The sequence below is a fragment of the Exophiala aquamarina genome (genome assembly GCF_000709125.1).
Source record: "Exophiala aquamarina CBS 119918 chromosome Unknown aczIA-supercont1.3, whole genome shotgun sequence".
Classification (NCBI taxonomy): Eukaryota; Fungi; Ascomycota; class Eurotiomycetes; order Chaetothyriales; family Herpotrichiellaceae; genus Exophiala; species Exophiala aquamarina.
Genome location: NW_013550585.1, coordinates 2,735,820 through 2,755,627, shown reverse-complemented (window position 1 = coordinate 2,755,627; position 19,808 = coordinate 2,735,820). Strand labels below are relative to the sequence as shown.

Sequence of the window (19,808 nt, the reverse complement as noted above, 5' to 3'; positions counted from 1 at the left end):
TGTCTCACTACTGATTATCGAACCTAGCCTGCTGCATGGGCGAGCCAATATCCTACCTGACATGTCGTCGCTGCGTCAGGGATTACAGCCATGCTCCGCTTTCCAACCTCTCCACATTTCATACGAGTACGAACCATTGGAAAGAGCCTATTAAAGTTTTCACGGCTGTTGAACCTTTTACCTTCAACCGAATAACGCTCGATCAGTCTACCGAACTCATGCTCCTCGTCAGTGATACTACGTGCTTTTGCAAGCTGTGAACCTGCGCGGAAGCGGATGGGCAAGGTTATCTGCAGAAGCTGATAGGTTATTTGGGAATGTTTAGTCCTCCCCTTGGGTACCCCGATGCCGACGAATGATGGAGATGGAATCAGAGCAACTAGAAATGGAAGCAATTACCCCACGATGTCGTAGTGGGGAGAGGAGCTTCTTCTCCAGAGTTCCGTGGTTGTGCTGCGGGGAAATCCTCGCCCAACATTTCGACTTCATCTCAACCCTTTCCCGGTCCAAGTATCCTTTCTTCCGTCAGACGCCAAACTCTCCATAATCAAGCACGTCAAGTCACCAACTGTTACATGGTGGATTACAATTGGTGCCCTTCGATGCAGATCAGGACCAAATTGCAAATCTCTCCACCAGATGATGGAGCATTCCTGGCAAATTGAATCGACATGACGCTTCGAGTCAGTCATCTAGCCTTTCAACGCCTTTCTTTGAGGATGGTGTTACAGAACCTTAAGAGGCGATACTCTTACTATCTCAGTGCGCGGTGCGGTCATTGGCGGTAGTGGTTCCGATCTCAGTGTTGGACTCGGAGAGCGATGATACCACCCCCAATCTCCCCCCAAAGCTAGAAGCCGCTTCCGTTGGAAAGTCTAAGTAAGGATGCCTAAGATTCAGGAGCTATCTTACGGCCAAATCAAAAGCAAGACCGAGCCTGACCAACAACGGAGGCAGCACGAGGAATCCCAGGTGCTGAAATGCAGACGTGATCTTCCGTCGAGGCCAAAACCTCGCGTAGTGAAAGCCGTTCACCAACTGTTGTGTGAGAGCATAGCTGACCTACGCTCTCCATGCTCAACGTCTTCGTCCTCCGAAGCAGTGTTTGCGTGGTTGATCCACGTCTGTATTCTCTGCTTTCGACAGTCGACAGTCGGTCTTGCAATTTACTTGTGGCTCCGTACGGTATGGTATAGCCGCAACGAGTTGCCTCGAGGGACTGAGTTGATATATTCTAAAAGGTTTGGATGACTTAGACTTTTCGAGAATCTAACTTCCAGCCTGGCTTATCGCTGTTTACATGATTTGTTCCTTGAAATTTCATCCCCCGAACCATTGAGGGGCCGACGAAAGAGACATCGGACCTGATCATAGCCCGAATTGCCGATCAATGAGGGTGGCCCAGCTTCAATCAGAACAATCGACTCGCGCGGTCTGCTTCGCCTCGACGGCACAATATGTGCCGTTGTGTGTGGACAATTTCTGCTTCGTTGACATACTGCCACGTCCACTTCTTTATCATGAGGTTTCGCTTCTGCTCGCATTACAGTTCAAGCTCGATGTTGGTGATGAAGGCCCAATCCCCAGCACCGTCCAGGTGTTCTTTTTTTGTGTGAACACAAAGAGGCCCCGTCGTTCCCAACTTGGGGATGCTACTGTAACTGACTAGGTGGCACGTAACTACATAATTCGAAGGTAGGTCATTCCCCCTCGGTGACATAGATATTTCGAGCCCTGTTTGTCATCATCCAACTCCTCGACCGATAATCAAATGAGACACCTCCGGTAGCCTGATCTGCTGATGGCTCCAATCAACGCCTGTCGCTTCTTGTTCTGAAATGACGCATTGCCACTATATGTCGGGCGTGAGTTCTGATCAAACTTGATCGAGAAAGAATTGAAGCTGGAAACAGTCCAGAATAGCCGGTACCGCACTCCCCACTACACCATAACCAACAAATGAGCACGATCCCAATCTCCTATTTCCCCGCCTCCTGAAAGGCTACGCGAATTCACTCGCTAAAGCAGCGAAGGCGTCTTCAACACGAGCTCACCGTAAGTTTCCTCCCAAGTGGGATGGTATCCTGGCTTATCCCACGAAGAGTATGTACACCTGTCAGCACAAACCTGCTCGCTTATCGGGTTCTCCTCATTTGGAAACGCGAGAACTGGTGGGTTGTCGACGGCCGTGGCGGTTTCGGCCAGGAACAAGTCCTCTGAAGCGAAGAGAGCAAACAAATGCGCCATTCCTGTGGAGGACTCAAGAGAGACGTGGGTTGCGACCTACCACATGCAACGATGTGGGGCCTCGACGATGGCCATGATTACACACGACATCTACTCACCATCGTCGTGCCACGCTAGATGAGGCGGTGTGGCGTACCTATCTAATCCCTGACGGACAGTTCCATCTCGATGGCAGACTGGCTCATTGGCTCGGATGAATCTGGTAGGCAGGTCTTCGAAACAGAAGGTTCCAATAGATTCGGTATATCGCTGTGTTCAGCATTGATTTTACGTTTGCGTCTCAGATGTCCAGACGAGCACTCCTCGTCGACCCTTGCCCGATGAGCGGTGTACAATTTTCAAGTACGAATTCCCATTCTTAGGTCGCTGTCATCCCACGGCCGTGAATCACGGGGTCCATACTCCATAGGACCATAGCACTTGTCGATGGACCCTTGCCGACCTTCCTGATGCTTCCTATGCGATGTTTCTGTCCCAACAAAGAACATAGTTGAGCTCCCTAAGGATCGAAATGGCTATTAGCCCGGCTAAGTTGACTCTACTGTTTTGTTCGAGGCGGGAATCATTGATACACACGAGCCTCAATTAACAGAGTCGGCCCCGTCACGAGGCAAACCTTCCAGCCCGACGGAACGGGGGCCTACACAAGCGCCAACCACCTTTATTTCAGAAAGCTAACTAGTGAGTGACTACACAGAACAGTGGTTTGAGGCTTTAGCGCCGTTCTCAACTGCTTCCGCAACAAAGATCGCTTTTGCATCAATGTCTCATGGACTCTCGATATGTGGGTGGGCTAGACTTGAAGCTCAATGTACGCATTCTGAATGCCCACCCGTTCACCGTGGCCCACCCACTACTTTATAATGCATGCAGTTGTCTAGGTCAGCATGTCATGTCGGCTTCCCTCGTAGTCTACTCGATACAGGTAAGATACAGGACCTCGTACGTAAGTAAGTAATACAACATCGTTGCCAGCTTTCGGCCTGACTGAGATGATCGAACCCGAGCACATCCGAGATTCTCTGCAGCAGCGCGTCTGCAAACTCCCATAGTAGATGCTCTTGGCTTTCGAAGAATGCAGAATGATGGTCCATAACCCTAGTCAACCAAGCAGCAAGAAGAGTCAGTGATCTGACCAATGACCATCCACAACTTGTACCTTATCAACTAATCTCGACCCCGACTTACTTATCAGCCTGCTTTCCACATTGAGAGCCTGATCAAACACCCCATCTCTCAGAATACTGCATGGGATGCTTTCCTGGTCCGTCTGTCGGCCAACAGTATTTCCGAAGGCAAGCACCACAACCAAGTGGCAACTCTCCATCATTGACTCTCAATAGAAGACCACAAGCAAGGCAGTAAGGCCAATTTTTGTCCCTACCATTCGTAGCAACCATGTTCCCATTCGCAATCATATTTGTCACGTCTTTCTGACTATAAGTCAACTTGAATGAGCTTATATTGCTAGGGAAGACATGCTGTCTGTTGGGCAGATAGATAATAGTGATGACAGAGTCGTCGTAGCATCCAAAAAATGTAGGGCGTCTGTTCAGTCCAATCAGGTCCATTGTGGCTGGAATTGGTATCGCTGGCATCGTGTTGAGCCCAGATTCTTGTGCCCGTACCCAGGTATTGTAAAGAGATGTTCCATCAGGGTAGCCATCACGTGTGTCTGCTGAATTGTCGTTCACGATGACAACATCAAGGTGACGTTCTGGTTGAATGAGAGGCCATAATGGTACATTTTCGCCACCAGCTGCACCATCAACAAGATGCAAGCGCTTCTTGGGCGCAAGTCCAGGGGCCAACTTTAATTGGTAGAATGGATTGGGAACAATGCCATATTCGTCGTACAGAGATGGTGTATGGAGGACATTTGTTAATCCGATCAATTCATTCTCCATCTGTCCCCAATCTCCTGTCAACAAATTGGTCCCAGGTACACGCGAGCAGAAGCGGAAAAAGGCACCACTTGAAATTGCAAGTATGAAGCCCAGATTGTCAAACTTTCTCATGCAGAGCTCGTCCGCAAGAGGTACGCCATTGCTTAAGGGGGTGCCCAAAAATTCTGTTTTTGTAAAAATTCTGTGGCCAGCTTCCCACGTGCCTGTCTCGTAAGGGTGAAATTCATACTGAAGAGATTTGTTATTGATCATGTCGCATCCACGTTGGTCTATATTTAGATTTGAACCCAGTGCGGTGATTATCGGGTATGGTGTTTCGAATGTGCTAAGCATTGGACCTTTTATCAGCCCGGATAGCGTAGCAATGGCTCTAGGTGTGTTACTGAACAAGTGAAAAGACAGCAATCCCCCCCAACTATCAACCAGTGTAGATTGAAAGCCATTCAATTCCTTGGCCGCCAGATCCAAAGCTATTTTGGCATAGGCCTCACCCTTCTTTGTATTGACAGGTAGAAAGTCCGCGTTTGGCAAACTGGAACTCCACGTATTGAGATATAGTTCTGAGGCGGTCTTATTGTCATTGCCCGCCAGGGCGGACACCAACCAAGCACCTCCATCTACCCCAGCGTGATATAAAATTGCTTGATAAAGCCCTTTGAGATCATTGACGCCATTGCTCAAATCTCGTGCATCCAACGCTTGAACCACGCCTGCACCAGAGAGCAGGCTTCGCAGTTTGCCTCCACCTGAAGCAAGAGCAATGACTGGAGTGCAGTTGTACCCGAAGGTTTCATTTTTTGGCAGTCCCTTGTTCAGTCTGTTGATGAAGAGGCGAAATGCTCGCTCTGAGACCCGGCGTCTTCCCGCTCGGTAGAGCTCCTCTCCGTAGCAGAGGCCTTCCGCACTTCGTACAAGTGGAGTACCTGGGCAGGAGGCAGCAATGGGAGCATAGGACGACAAGGTGAAGAAAGACGGGAGACAAGAGGCTAAAGTGAAGAGCAGAGAGACGAGGAGGAGATTTACACAAGGTAGCTTAGCCATAGTGGGAGATTCAGGTCCAGGAGCAGCTTTCAATACTTTGCAAAAGTGTCCGACGCGCCCGTGGACGCGGAAATCAAGTTAGTGGAAGGAAAATGGACGGTCAGAGACCCAGAGCAAGCGAACAAGACGTTGAGATATCCAGACCCATGTGCCTTTCCGTGACTTCTTCTCTCTATAACGTGGAAGCCTGGAAGGCGCCACACGGAACAGATCCCCGATCAGTCGAAAAGAGGAAGTGCGACTCTCCTTGAATGGTGTCTCATCGTGGAGAAGCTGAGCCCCGAGGCCCTGGTTGCTGCTCGATAGGAATGGAACTTATTCAAGTACCACATGAGCTACTGCCAGGGTTATGAGCACATCACTAAGACCGCCTATCTGAAGAGCAGAGAATAGTATATCCAAGGTCAATGGACAGACTGCTTGTTGGATGGAGTGAGAAATTCAATAGGGAGGACGAGCTCTTGATTGAGGTCGGTTGACATGTATTCCTTGGCAGCAAGGGCCTCCCCGGCCTTGCAGCAACTATATAACTGGTATACTATTACAGTGAGCACTCCATCACTATCACTCAGCTTGTTTCAGACCCTCGATCAAACGTGCATCATTTAATCAGGTCATCCTTTTTACATCTTCGTCTACTGTACAAACAGCTACCAAGTTCCTCTAGCCCAGCTGTCTTTTCGGAACAAGTTTTGATGCCCTCTTTCCAAGGCTTTACACTGCCAATAGGTTTTGGTGTCACATAATAACCTATGCTTGGGTCTTCCGCCCCCAACTGCTTGGGCCAAACTCCTGCCCGGATTCTTGCATGTCTAACATCACATCATTGAACGCTTTACCGACTTCCGAGAGCACCTTTCCTCGGTCCCATTCTCCTCTCGTCTGCCACAATGTGTCCATTAGCACGCTATTGACCTGTTCAAGTTGCTCCACGCTAAGACCACTAGTCTTGTCTGCAACGTCCTGGTGGAAATTGTCTAGACTGCGTTGTTCTACCTGAATCAGGTTCGGCTGTGGCGATGGATTAAGGAGATCCTGAATCTGTGAAGTTGGCCGATGAGAGGGCTGCACCGTGGGATGGGCATCAAATGCCGGCACTGGGGGCTGAGTCTGCTTTTCCTGAGCATGTGGAGATGCTGCTAGACCTATTGGGCGAAGGTGACTGGCATTGGTATTGTTGCTAGGCGATCCTTGTGAGTACGAAGGGTTATCTGCTTTCAGGGTTAGGTTAAATAATTCCCTGGTGCTCATGGCTGCAAAGGGACGTTTAGGGACGAACGGGAAACCTCGCGTACCTTGGGTGTCTGGGATATCACTGCCTGCATCTGCTGACCGGCGCTCCTCCAGTAGATAGAAATTGGGGCCTGATTCCTGGGTATTCACTTGTTCTCTGTCGCCAGACGACAACCTCTTGTCCGACGATTGCGTGGTACTAGCGTCGTTTTGAAACTCTGCGGCTATGCTCCCAGCTGGCATAGGTGTGAAGGGACCTGTCTGGGAACGAGGTGCAGACATTCCTGATTCCTTCATCAATTGCTGTGACGGCGCCGTGTACGAATGGAAAGGGCGCGGCTGTGCAGATCCGCGGTTGCCATACGAGCTGGAAGTCTGAGACTGCTGCGTTTCATTGCTCTTCTCATTTGATTCATGAGGATTGGCTTCCGTTCCTCCCATTGGAGTGTCTTCGCCAACCTGAACGCCATGGCTGGAGCCGGAACCATTTGTCAAATCCTCATGGGCTTGATCTTGATCATACTCGTGGTGTATTCCGTTGGTCATCGCTGAGCCATTAGATTCGCCAGCCGAGAACTGAGTCGGTAACAAGCTAGCCGCAAAATCATGATGTTGTATCATGGGCTCCCCAAGTTGTATGGGGCCGGTCGTTGAAGTGGTCGTGACGGACGGGCCGGAGTTTCCGTGAGGTACATTCGAGACTATCTGTGGTGGTGGCATACCCCGGTTCTGCTCATTTTCGGCTTGTAGTAATCTCAAGGCTTCCTTCTCTCTGGCGAGCTCTCGTTGATAAACCCGTTCACACTCAGCGGCGAACGCCGGCTCACCAAATTCAATCGAACCTATATCAACCTCAACGTTGGCTAACAGCTCTTTGGCTTTCAGATGCCGATCTTCGTCTCCAATGGCCTTTGCATCCTTTTCCAGACGCTTGATGTCAGCAAGGAAGTCTTTTGGTCTCTTGTAATAACCATTGCTCAGTCGCTTCTCGATGGTTACAGAGTCGAGGTTATAATAGTAATTGCCGTTGGCTTGGTCAACTAGAACCGTCACACCATGAGGGTCTGTGCCTTTCTCAAAAGGCCTAAATGATGCTCGGGCAAGGACCTCATGTTGAAGATCAGAAGTTACTGTGCCAGGATCTGCCTCGTCAAAGAGGTAGCGGATTTGACTCTCTTCGATCACACCAGTACGAAACTTTTTATGTCTGGTTCGTATCTGATCCATTATTGGTTGCAGTCGGATCTTGAGCATGTTGAGAGTCTGGCGGTCCTTCTTTTTCTGAAGCTTGACTTCTTCCTTCGAGGGCGGTGGGGCTGGCTTCTCAGGCTCTGGGGGTGCAGGATCTAATTTCTCGAGCTGCCGCTTCTTGCGGTTGGCAGGGTTGGGAAAATCGGACGGCGCGGTTCCTATGTAGTCTTTTAACGTTTGAAAGAACGCAAGCCGCTCAGGGTGGCCGGGCTCTTTCAGCTGGTATTGATTGCGTTTAGAGTAGCCGAATAGCTCACGACGCATGCTATCATCAATTTCGTCCTGGTCACCTTCAACGAGACCTAAGAGAAGAACGGGGTCTGTTGGCTTAATTGACCTTAGCAATCCGAGAAAGGTGGAGATGACCGTGCCTCCCACTGTACTATACCAGTCCTGTACATTAGGGATATAGATTACACTAGGTTTGTGCATCTTGACCTCAGTAAAAAGCCGGATGACGGTGGCCTCGGGAGTACTTGTGTTGTCGCTCAACAGCGTCGGTAGGTCGAATGCCTGAACATGAAGGCCTTCAAAATGATTCAGCAAAGCAGCTGCTAGATACTGCTGTCCCATCCCGATCTTGCCTTGGATGAGGAGTCGAGGCCGGAATACCCTTGAAGTTTCAAACCTTTGCTGCATCTTCTCCTTGCCGAATCCTTGGTTATCGTATCCGTCTTCGAATTGAGCCTCTTCAAGAGCCGTTAAGATCTTCTTTTGTGGTAAGATTTCTGAGAGCAACGCTTTGATTTGTTCATAGTTTTTCTGAAGCAAAGGCGCAACGCTTTCGGGAAGTGGAGAGGCACCGGAAGAAGTGGATCTTTCGGATGAGGGCGTCATTTTCTTGATGGAAATCATAAAGTCCTTCGGTGTAACGTCAATCGTCTGAGGGTCAATCTTGAGTTTCTCAACCGAGCTGTAGATTTGCGGATACCGTCGTTGGACCGCGTTCAAGGCGGCTTCGGTACAGAGGGCTCGCAAATCTGCTCCCCCGTAACCCTTGGTTAGCTCAGCCAGTTCATCTTTTATAGCAGAATCAAGCTCGGGCTTCCACCCTTTGGTGTGAATGTCAATGATTGCGCGTCGGGCTTCGGTGCCAGGCAGGGGGAAATAGAACTCGCGGTCGAAGCGGCCAGGACGGCGAAGAGCAGGATCTATTGAGTCAGGGCGGTTGGTTGCGCCAATGACGATAACCTGTCCTCGTCCATCCATGCCATCCATCAGAGCAAGAAGTGTTGAAACAATCGAGGCATGAATTTGTTCTTGTTTGCTAGATCGGACAGGTGCCAGGCCATCGATTTCGTCAAAGAAGATAATACTCGGCTGGTTCTTCCTAGCCTCCTCAAAGAGCAGGCGTAATTGTCTCTCGGCTTCTCCCACCCACTTGCTCAGTGCGTCAGCACCTTTGCGCATATAGAAAGTGACTTTCCGGCCCTGTGAGCTGACACTCGTCGCCAAAGCTCGAGCAAGTAAAGTCTTCCCTGTTCCGGGCGGACCGTGGAACAACACACCACGGGGAGGAGTAATTTTGAAGCGTAGGAAAATTTCAGGATAGAGGAGGGGCAGAGCAACCATTTCTTTCAGCTGATCAATGTGGCCTTGCAACCCCCCTACACTATCAAAGTTGACATTCTGATCCACTCCCAATGGATCTGCGTCCGCAAGAGCCTGCCTGTCCTTGATCTTACCGAGGTTTGCAGGAGTACCAGCAGTTGCTTGAGCTGGATCTGCATTGTGTGTTTGGGGGAAAGCATTGAAAGGAGTAGCAGTTGTAGGAGTCATACCAACGGTGCCACCCATGCCTCCTGGTTGTTTCATACCTTCATCGTCGCTGCTGTCGGAATCCACTCCGCCCTGTGCTCGAAAGCCAGGACCGCCAAGAACAGGTGCAGCACCCCCCCCTCCGCCGAAAGGCCCGTAGGTATTGAAGAGGCTTCTCTGCCAGCTGCCGGCACCGGGCTTGCGTGCTCTCTGGGAAGGTGATGGTGCTGCAGGACCATCCTCATCCTCAATCGGTGCTAGACTACGAAGCAGATCGTAGTTTGGCTTCTTCCCACCTCGACGGCCACGTGGCTCGAATATAATTTCCTCACGTTCGCGCCTTGCTTTTCGACCAGGTCTTTTGAGATCTGCAACCTCTGCAGCGAGATCTTGATCACTGGCGTCAGATCGCTGACGGGATGCAGCCTTGCTCCGCAGACGTGTCGAACGCCTGCCGTTGTTGCTGCTATCATATTCTCCGTCTCCACGATTTGTCTTGCGGGGTGAAGCATCGGATTCCCCAGAACTTGACATTTCGTCCTGGTTTTCTTGGTTCTCGTCAGGATCAAAATCGCTGCTTTCGTCCTGCGCTTTCCGCCGTCGACTCCCAGAAGCACCGTCCTTAGCACGGCTTCGAAGATTTCGGACACGAAGGTGTGCTGGATCTTCCTCAAGGTCTGGCGGTGGAGAGTGAGCCCGTGCTTTGGTCGACGCGCGTGTAGGCCGTCCCCGAGGCTGCACGTCGTCTTCGTCTTCCTCATCATGGTCTTCCTTTTCTTGACTTGCCTCTGCGCCGGTAGATTCGTTGAGAGCAAGTTCATCACCGCTCTCGACGCCAGTCATTTCCATGAGGTCGGAAACTACTTGAGGAATCTGTTGGTCATTATCTGGCGCGGGAATGTCGCTGTCAAGAAGCTCATGCTGGGAAGCTTTGATCTCCAGCTCTTCTTCACTGTCCTCCTCTACGCCCTCATCGTCTTTCGGTAAGGATTCTGGCTCTTCGTCGATAGTGCTCTTCGATGGATATTTCAGGCCCTTTCCGCCCTTAACGGCTCTAGGGTGAATATCTTCAGGGTCACGAGAGCCCGCCCGAATGACCTCCACGTGGTTCCCTGAGTTCGTTAGGGCAATCACAGGCTCTTCTTCATCATGTGACAGTCGACTACTCCTCCTTGTGCCAGTCGGATGAGCAGTAGATGGAGAAGTCAAGCCCTGCTTGCCAGCGTAACTACCACTCCTCGTCCTCGTCGAGCGAATTGGTCGGTTAGCAGCTGGCGTCGTCTTGAGTTTGATGATTAGCTTCTTACGCTGAGCAGTTGGAGGGGGTGTCTGGGGCTCTCCCGAAGTTGATTTGGCAATTTCGTCTTCATCAGTCTCGTCCTCCTCATATTTGACAACCTTCTTCGCAGTTTTCCGCACAGGGCGTCCTCTTTCGTTTGTTTCTATGTCATCATCGTCGGACTCTTCCTGAAATGAATCCTCTTCAGAGTCGAGCTCTTCACCGTCACTCTCGATGTCAGAGCCTGAATACTTCCTTCGTGGCTTTTTGCGGACTGGCACACGACCTTGCTTAGTTCTAGAGGATCGAGACTTTGACGGTCCGGGGGCCTGGTCATCGTAATCATCGTCGTCCGAGTCCTCGTGGGCGACGATCTCCGCAAGAGTTCGCTTTGCGCCACGCATGCCTGCGAATGTGTTCAGGGCGGAGGAGGCAGATAGTGGCCAATCGTCGTTGTCGTCACCGGTTGCTATCGCTGGGAAAGAGTACAATTACCTCGACCGCATTATGGGGGTGGAAGCAATATGACCGTGCGCTTGCTCTGCTCAGAGTGATGGATTTGAACCCAGGGTCGAGAGTGATAGTCGCGGAGCAATAATAAGTCTCGGTGATGGGCTGCGGCGCGTCAGTAAGCTTGACGTGACTGATGTATTGCAGTATGCTTTGAGTAAAGGAGGCCAGCGAATCCCAATGGCCGAGCGATGGCAGGTGGCAGTATAGAGAAGACTGGATTATGATTAGAAATGGCTCCAGTGATGGGTCGATGATAATAGTGAACTGGCTGTGGCCTGGGGGGTTCGGGGGAGTGGGAGCGTGTTTGAGACCGGCTTTTCTCAGGCGTTGGCGCAGGCATATTGCCAAGACCCAACCCACCCACTAAATTCCGACCTCCCTCCAATCACAACCGCGACTCTTAGGCAGAAGATGCAAGAAGCAAAGAGTCATCCAAAAGCATCAAATATCACTCAATCTCAACCACCACCATAATCATTCGATTTGAGGCCAATTGTGGGCGGAACTGGCGCCGAAGACTGTCGCGACAACGGTTCTCGAGTCCAGAATCCTCCCGGAGCCTGCCCTCCTCGGTCCTACGGCGGCGAAGAATTGTAGACATCTTGAAGAGGCACGATCGAACCTGCGTGAGATCGACGTTTAGATCTCGGTTGAGGCTCGTTAGAACCTTACCGTCGGTGCATCCACATGCCGCCGCCCAATATTGTACTTTTGCTAGTCACGTGATCTGGCGGTATGCTTTCTCCAGTCCTCATTTTCTATTCTGTTACTACTACTGGTTTAAAATGTAATGTCGATAGCACGGCCGACAGTTCTGAGGTGGTTAATGGTAATGATACAGCCATCATGGATCTTCTTGCTTTCCCTCTACAGGTTTCGTCATCTCCTCTTCCGTCGAGCTCAGACCATCGTCCTCTCCTTCCGTAGGACCATCATCAACCCAAAGAACAGATGCTTGCCGACTGAGCTCCTCCAGGATGGTGCTAGGTCGACGAGGTGATGGTGCAAGAATACGATGGTGTGCATCATCTATCGATGAGATACTGTCATTCGCTCTTCTTCTGGCCCGTAGCGATGCTTCCTGCGATTGCTGTTCAAGAACTGGATTGGGGTCACGATATCCCTCTTCGACCGGACCCGCTCTCCTCAGACCTTCAAGAATAATTCGTTCTACTTTCATGCGGTTGGAGATGAATGGAATCTTGGGCCAGCAACTTCGTTGACCGACTCTGAGCATGCGGTCGAGCCTCTGCGGACTAGGATCGCTGAGGATATTCCAAAAGTCGCTGATGACGGTTTTGGGCCAAATGGTCACCGTCCCTGAGAATCTCTGCAACCAAATCTCACTCCAGTCTTGGCCCATAACCCGAGGTAGTAATTCAAGGTGTCGGAGGATCTTCAGGTATTTCTGCAGGTCAAGCTTGACAGATGTCTCGATTGTAGAACCTAAGAATCCTCCACGCCAGCCTCTCCCTTTGCGGTGGGTCACTGGTCGCCCGGGAGATCCTCGTGGTGAGAAGAAGAAGATGTTGATGTGGGGGTTGACCTGAGAAACAATAGAGAAGTTGACATTGAAATGGATGTTCAAAGCCTTCAAAGGAATATCAGTACGCAAACTGCCATCTTTCCACTTATTCCCGAATGAGTACGGAGCAAGGTTTCCATCTCTAGTCTTTCTCATCAAAACAATCGGATTAAGTATTCCAGGGACAGCAGCAGAGGCAAGGACAGCAGACCAGATGACACAATCCGGGCTCGTGATATGGTTGTTGAGTATTGTAGGTGAGTGTGGGTCAGAGGGCACGCAGGTAACGTTCAGAATGCGGCCGGTCCTCTCGTATGCTTCTCGAAACGTCAATGATCCACGACAGAACCAACTGCATTGCAATGCCCAATCTAGAGAGTCGAAGCGGGCACCTGTTTTCCACCACCGAAGTGCCCATGTTGTAAGTCCCTCATGACATGCTCGGATGCGATACGCGAGGGCTGGCACGAGTAATTGTTTCAATTCCTCATCGGTTCGAGTAGCGACGAGAGCTGCGACGAGAGCACCGCCAGAAGTGCCCGTGATAATCTCGGGCAGCTCACCTGCATCCAGAAGCGCTTTGACAACTCCGAAATGGTAATATGCAAAGGTGGCTCCTCCGGAGAGACAAAGTGCTGTTCGTCCGTAATTGAGTTCCAGGTGTCGAAAGAATGTAGCCTTGTCCTTGTTGCTCATTTGGTCGCTATCGAGAACAGTCCGTAGGCCTTTCTCCACTTGGTCCACAAAAGTCTGAATCAGATCCTTGGTTCCAAGGTATGTCTCGCTGTAGAGGCGGGGATTCTCGATGCCAACGAAATTGTTCTTCATGCAGCTTTCCAGTAGCACCTTTAGTTCTTCCAGTGCGGTAAAGCCACCCTTGCCGTCCCGGCCATGTGTGGCTTCCTGATCTACCTTCCGCTGCTGATCGGCGAGTTGAGCTGTCACTCGTGCTACAGTCTGATGATTGTAGTAGGAATAAGGGTCCGACTTTTTCCAATCCTCATTTCCGAGATACTCATCTAGTCTTTGGGCTGATTCTTGCCATTCTTCGTACGTGTTTGATCTCTGGAGCTGCCTACGAAGGGTTTCTCGTCGGCCCCTCCATGTGAAGATGTGCTCGTATGCATAGATGTAGAAACGAGTCAGGTTGTAGATGATAAAAAGGAAGACGATCCATCCACAAACAAGAAATAGAAGAGGGTAATACAGAATATTGTAAACAAAACCTTCCCTTGTTTCGTCCTTGGATCTCCGAGGTGGTTTCCGTCGAGCCCGGTTCCGTTTGACCTTTTGGTGAATTGGGCCCCAGTCGTTCAACGCAGTAACTGGTTCTGTGGTCGGAGCAGCAAGTGCTTTGGCAAAACTGTTGATGTCCTCGCGGCTGATGAAATCGGTCTCATAATCAAGCAGGGATTGTGGATCGTAACTGGGCTTGTATTCACGAGCAGAGCTCTCCTCCTTTCCCTCAGCAGTCGACATTATACTAGTATTCTGTTCTGGAAGAGGTCCTCAGCGAGACACATTAGAAACCATTAAAGGCGTGAGGCGGAAACCCACCATGATAGCAGTCAGAATTAAACGTCGGATTATGCCTCACAGGAGTCAGGAGCTTTGATGTCATCGTGTTGGTGGTCTGGTGGTTTTCTGTGGATACAGGGCTGCCGGCGTCTCCAATTTGTTGGGGAAGCGCGAATGGCTTGGCGTGAGAGCGGCGCCATTCAGCTTGAGGCGCAACGGACAAGCCACACCTGGGGGCACCTTGGTCATCCCCAGATTTGACTTACTGGGAGGCCTGAGGTGCAAAGGGTGTGTGCAAGGACAACAAGGATGAACACAACTGTAGGGAGGTAGTACTGGTATAAGTGGCTAGGTAGCAACCAATTGACTTTGAGTAGGCACCATTATATTACTTTGATAAGTATACTCCGTACACATGCAGCACAGTAAGAACCAACACACTTTGCACCTTCACTATTCATTACTCCTTCCAGCAGTGGTTCATTAGATGATGGGTTACGAAATTAAGCAGTGAACAAATATAAAGACTGGGAGTAATTCGTCGGTCTGCTTGATGCTGCTGCATTTATTCGGGTAGCACCGTCTAGGGCTATTGCAGACTGTCATACACTGCGGGTCGGGGCCTACGAGGCTCTCTATTAATTAAGCGCGGTGGACAAGTCTCTTAGGGATGTTGTAGATGTGGATAGGGTCTGTGAAGAGTGGCATAGGGGACCCCTAAAGAGCCTCGACCCCTACCCCTAGCACCATTTTCCGTAGGCGCTATCATTCAGTTAGTTTACCCTTGGTACCAGGCAGACCACACCCTCGCCCCTCCAGTTTTCGTCCCACGGCACTTCTGCCCCTCTATCTTGGCTGAACTTATGCCTCGCAAACCCTTGTTGGAACTAACGTGGCCCCTACAGAAGACACGGGGTATTGGCTTGGTTTCGAATCCCGACGAAGTCACTCTAGTGCTTTAGGGCAGAAGAAGCCCGACAATAACATCGCTTCTTAGTATCAGTATTCCCAAAGCGAGTGAGTATCAATGCGTTGCAGTGGACTACTATATGCCGGTCACCATCGCTCATTGGATTGGGGGTCTTGACAGGATTCCAAGCGTCCGGGTTTTCCCGCCCACATACCCCAGATATTCTTAAGAAAAGTTCGTGATGCTCTCGTGATGAATCGAGATATGGAAATTTAGATTCGTATCCCGGGATGCTCAGCCAGAAAAAAATTGTAACGACGGAGAGGTGGTTTCATTTATGCAAGTGCTGTGGGGGTTAGCTTTGACTTGATGCCCATTGGAGACTACGGGCTTCTTCTGGAGGCACGTCGGTGGATTGTGTAACATCACGACGGAGTACCTCGTAAGACTAAAGGTACGTTCCCGTGTTCCATCAGGGATGAAGCCAGTAACCATCTAGAGTTTTTGAAAGCTTTAGCGAAAACGAGCCACTTGAGATTGGATAGATCTCTACTGGCCTCGACTGCCAGCATGATTCGAAGAACTTTGCTGTGTTTTGACGGGAATGATGAGAAGCATACGCATCGAAGACAATCATCACTATTATGACCAGTCACTATTTATGCATGAATCCGCGAGGCTTTGGGTCCAACAGACCAAGGAACACTGCATACGAAAACTGCGGGTTTTACTTAATCAAGATATTGCTCAACGGCAGCCTTGATGGAATTCCACCTCGAGAAACCCGCCTCAACATCTTCACGGAGTGGACAGCCAACTCGAGGTTCATACGACTTCCATGAGCATGTGCTAATTACCTCTCCCACAGCTACTGAAGGATCTGCTATAGTGAACCGTGTCAATTGGCTCCTCGCTCCAAATCACTCTGAGAGTTTTATTCAATTACGCAGCCGAATGTCCTCAGAGAACTAAGGCAGGCTCCTTATTAGCTTAGTTCCACCTCATCCTCAATCGACGCACCATTCCTCCACCATGGATCGATTGATGTGCTAGCTACTTGGACTGCCAGTAGCCTGACAGTTTTCTTTGAGGCAACGCCTCACTACACATCGTTAAACCCCACAACGCTCTCGGCTAATGTCGACTTCCTGCTCGAAGAAACTCTTCGAACCAATAGGGAAAAGTCCTTGCATAGCGCAGCAATCACTGACACAGCAGGTCAACTTATCATTGTTCTTCCATCCCGGTGTGGCGTGGGGAAGCAGGCCTTAGACAATGGACTGCTGATGGGATCGGCTCTGCCAGTGGCCTGCACCTATATGCTGCGTCTGCATCTCCGCTGCGAAAAGAAGATAGCACACGGTAAAGTAGTTTAGTCTCATCGCACTACGAGTACTCCGTAGATGCAGAAAATCAAGCTGGAAAATTCGCAACAGCATCAACGGAGCGTCTTTCTCCGGTAATCCGAGCTGGCCGGGATGCACTGCGCATCCTTTGTGAATCCCTCGTAATGCAAGTAGCTACTCATGGAAGTGCACCGAGCAGCGTATTGATGAAACTACGTCGTCAAGACCCTCGTATTCTCTTAGTGGGACTTCTCAAAAACGAGATCGTTAACAGGCAGTAGGCAATGGAGGCTCGTTGAGAACACAAGAATCTACGATCTCACATCGAGACAGTCACATGTGACAAGGGCAGCAATCAAGAATCAATCGTCGGGTTGTCGTTGTGCCTCACGCCGGCGTTCACACTTTGAAAGTTGCAAATCGGTCATGAGGACCGCCTGGCGCCGAGCCACCTCGCCCTGCAGATGACCTGCTCACTCCGAAATACCAATGAGGCCAGTGGCGAGCGGACCAATGAGTCTGGATCTCTGATGCTTGGGACAGCGTCAGCGTGCATCTCTTTCCTCGTGCAGGCCAGAGGATTGCTGGTCAAAAGAGAAACAAACCACGTTCGCATCCGAGACGGTGAGATCCTGTTGTGGTTGTCGGTTGATTGAGATTAGCTAGAAGATGTGACACCACGCACATCTCCATGCCATTCGCGACGGTGGCAACTGGCCTCGCAAGTGTCTTGCCACGAGATATTCAGAAGAGCGGTCAAAAGCCTGGCCACTGGCAACGGTGCACAGACACGAAAGACCACCATTGTGCCATTGATATGCCTGCCTCGCCTATCATGCAAATGCAGTCGGGCGCTTGACCCGTCGTTTTGCACACTGGCTCTGTCAGGGAGCGACAGGTCTGGGTCTGGGGGTTGTCAACAAAAACGGGATCACGGAGCACGCACCTGGACCTGGACCTGGACCCCCGGGTACACGAAAGCGTGCTACTCGTAACTACCGCGTACCAGTAACTATACCCAGATAGGTACCGATCTTTGTGCCATTTTTGTCAAACATACAGCCACAACCTCGTCTGAGCGGCGATCGTGTGCATACAGTAAGAGTATCAGTGGGCGGGTGTGAAGTGTGGGTGTCCACCAGTTTTCTCAGCCAGAGGGCCCTTAGGAGAGACAAATAGCATTGGAAGCCTTGGGCCTAATCAGGCTGTTCAATGACCCTCAGAGGCCCGAAAGCAGAGGTTAGTGTGGGAGCATTGGCCAGGGAGGCATATCGAAAGTCAAGTTTGCTGCATGCGAGATGACCACAGCGCGACGCATTCGGCGTGCTCATTGGGTACGAGGGGGGTTTTGACATGCAGGGAAACTTGCGCACCCCGGTTGCAGAACCCAGGCGGACTAACTACGATGAGGACAAAGAGATTCATTTAGGCTCACTAGTGGAACAATTCACCTTCGAGCGCCGTGCCTCACAATGCAGTGGTCATGATACTATTTTGTCCTGGACCGCTTTGATGGAGGGGCATGATGGAGGGGCAGAGGGACAGTCACCTGTACAGTAGCAGGCAACGCCATCAGACAGTTCGCCATAGCATTCAGCAGCTTCGACGAGGCCACTCCATCAGCAACTTGGTCCATAGCAAATTAACAACTGGAGTCTGTCTTATGGCCGAGAGGGCCGAACCCGTCGTGCCCGTCCCGCTGCCCTGCGAGAGCTCGGCAGGCGACTCAAGCCAGGGATACGGGATCTGGCAAGCTGAAAGCCAAAACAACCTGCCGAGGACTGACAAAGACCTACACGCGCAAAATGTGGATATCAAGATGGTGTGCAGTCACGGTGGAAGGGTGTGATGGCATGGCTCTCTACGGATAAGCTGGAGCGAGGTTTCAATTGTCGTAACCACTTGACCAATGGCCTGGTCATCCAAGCCAGCTGGAAATGGAGGCGCAGGAATGTGATCATCTCGCAGGAAGAATTGACGTTTTGATGACTCGGAGAAGGCGACATCCCATGGTCCAAAGGGTGCTCGTCGCCTGATCGAAAATGATTCCTCGCTTGAGCTGTGCGATGGCGTAGTCAGTGGGTATCCATTCCAGCATCTACACAGTGGGACGAGAGTCAGCCAGCAAACAACAGATCAAGGACCCCGTCAGTTTTGCGAGGGGCGTCGATCGGTGTTTGTTCAATGGCGCCCAGAGCGCCCGAGTGGGTGGACTGGTTCTGGTGGACTGGCGAATTGAGTGTTAAGCGCAAAGAACCTCTGCCCTGGGTTCTCCGATACTCCCTCTGTTAGCCACGCACATTCCAGGGAGAGGGGCCGAGGGCCTGCTGGACTGCTGGGCTGCCGTTGTTTGCGACATGCGGGCGCTATTCTCTGACCGGAGTGACAGGGTGCCCGTCGTCCATTGTTCAATTACGCGGTACCCCTTACGAGTACTACGACCACTAACCAACTCGAAGGACCCAGGTGATTCATGAGACCCGAGTCGAGCAGGATCAAGAATCATGATAATGAGTGGGCGTAGGAGTGGGAGTCTCAAGCATTTGGTTACTTTGCTAGTCTTCCATCCCAAAAGGCCCCTAATCCTGGACCCTGGCCCTGGGACCTGGGCCTAAAGACCACCAAGTCAAGCCAAAGAATCGCAGGTGTACGAGTAGAATGCTCGTTAACGCTCTGTCAAAGCATTCTTTTCGGTTCCCACGCTTCTGCATCTCTAGTGAATCTAGCAGCGAGTAGTACGACCTTGGCTCCCCAAGCCCCCTGCCCACTTTCCCACGCCCACCAGTGCAAGGTCTGCAATGACCCCATGCCAATCTCACGCTGATAACAATCTCTGCACTCTGCACGCCCACTGCACCGCTAACAACCAGAACGACCTACGAGTACGGAGGACTCGTACGGAGTACATACACTCACCATCTTGAACTAATTCCAAACTGCCTAAAGTAAAGGCGTCGCTGGTCGCTGCCGCTTTGAAGAGTTCGTTCACTTTGCATAGCTACTCCTGCTTACACCTCCACCCCCTCCTTTCCCTCCTTGTTGTTGCTGTTCTGTGTTTCTACGCACACCCTCATCGCTGCCCTCAGCCCTCGAGTACACACAATTGCCTGGGCTTACTCTCACACCTGACCTCTCCCTGCCGACCTCCGGTCACGCAGCCTCTTTGCTTACACAGCAGCTGTTGATACCCCGTGCTCTCAGCATAACACAAACATCACAGCATTTTCCCTCAATCTCCAGTGTGGGTTTCTGTCTCACCAGTGGATCACTCAAAGCAGCA

The 19,808-nt window shown here is 51.0% G+C and overlaps 3 protein-coding genes across 3 annotated transcripts; all 3 read right to left on the bottom strand.

Moving 5' to 3' along the window:
* Positions 1-3,467: 3,467 nt before the first annotated feature.
* Positions 3,468-5,195, bottom strand: A1O9_04573 (uncharacterized protein; the record flags this gene model as incomplete). The annotated part of the gene is made up of 1 exon (XM_013406863.1): positions 3,468-5,195. The coding sequence occupies one exon, from the start codon at positions 5,193-5,195 to the stop codon at positions 3,468-3,470; it is 1,728 nt and encodes a 575-aa protein (XP_013262317.1).
* A 750-nt stretch (positions 5,196-5,945) lies between these two features.
* Positions 5,946-11,120, bottom strand: A1O9_04572 (uncharacterized protein; the record flags this gene model as incomplete). Its single annotated transcript, XM_013406862.1, has 1 exon — positions 5,946-11,120. One exon carries the CDS (start codon positions 11,118-11,120, stop codon positions 5,946-5,948), a length of 5,175 nt encoding a protein of 1,724 aa, XP_013262316.1.
* A 953-nt stretch (positions 11,121-12,073) lies between these two features.
* Positions 12,074-14,233, bottom strand: A1O9_04571 (patatin-like phospholipase domain-containing protein; the record flags this gene model as incomplete). Its single annotated transcript, XM_013406861.1, has 1 exon — positions 12,074-14,233. One exon carries the CDS (start codon positions 14,231-14,233, stop codon positions 12,074-12,076), a length of 2,160 nt encoding a protein of 719 aa, XP_013262315.1.
* Between the last annotated feature and the right edge of the window lie 5,575 nt (positions 14,234-19,808).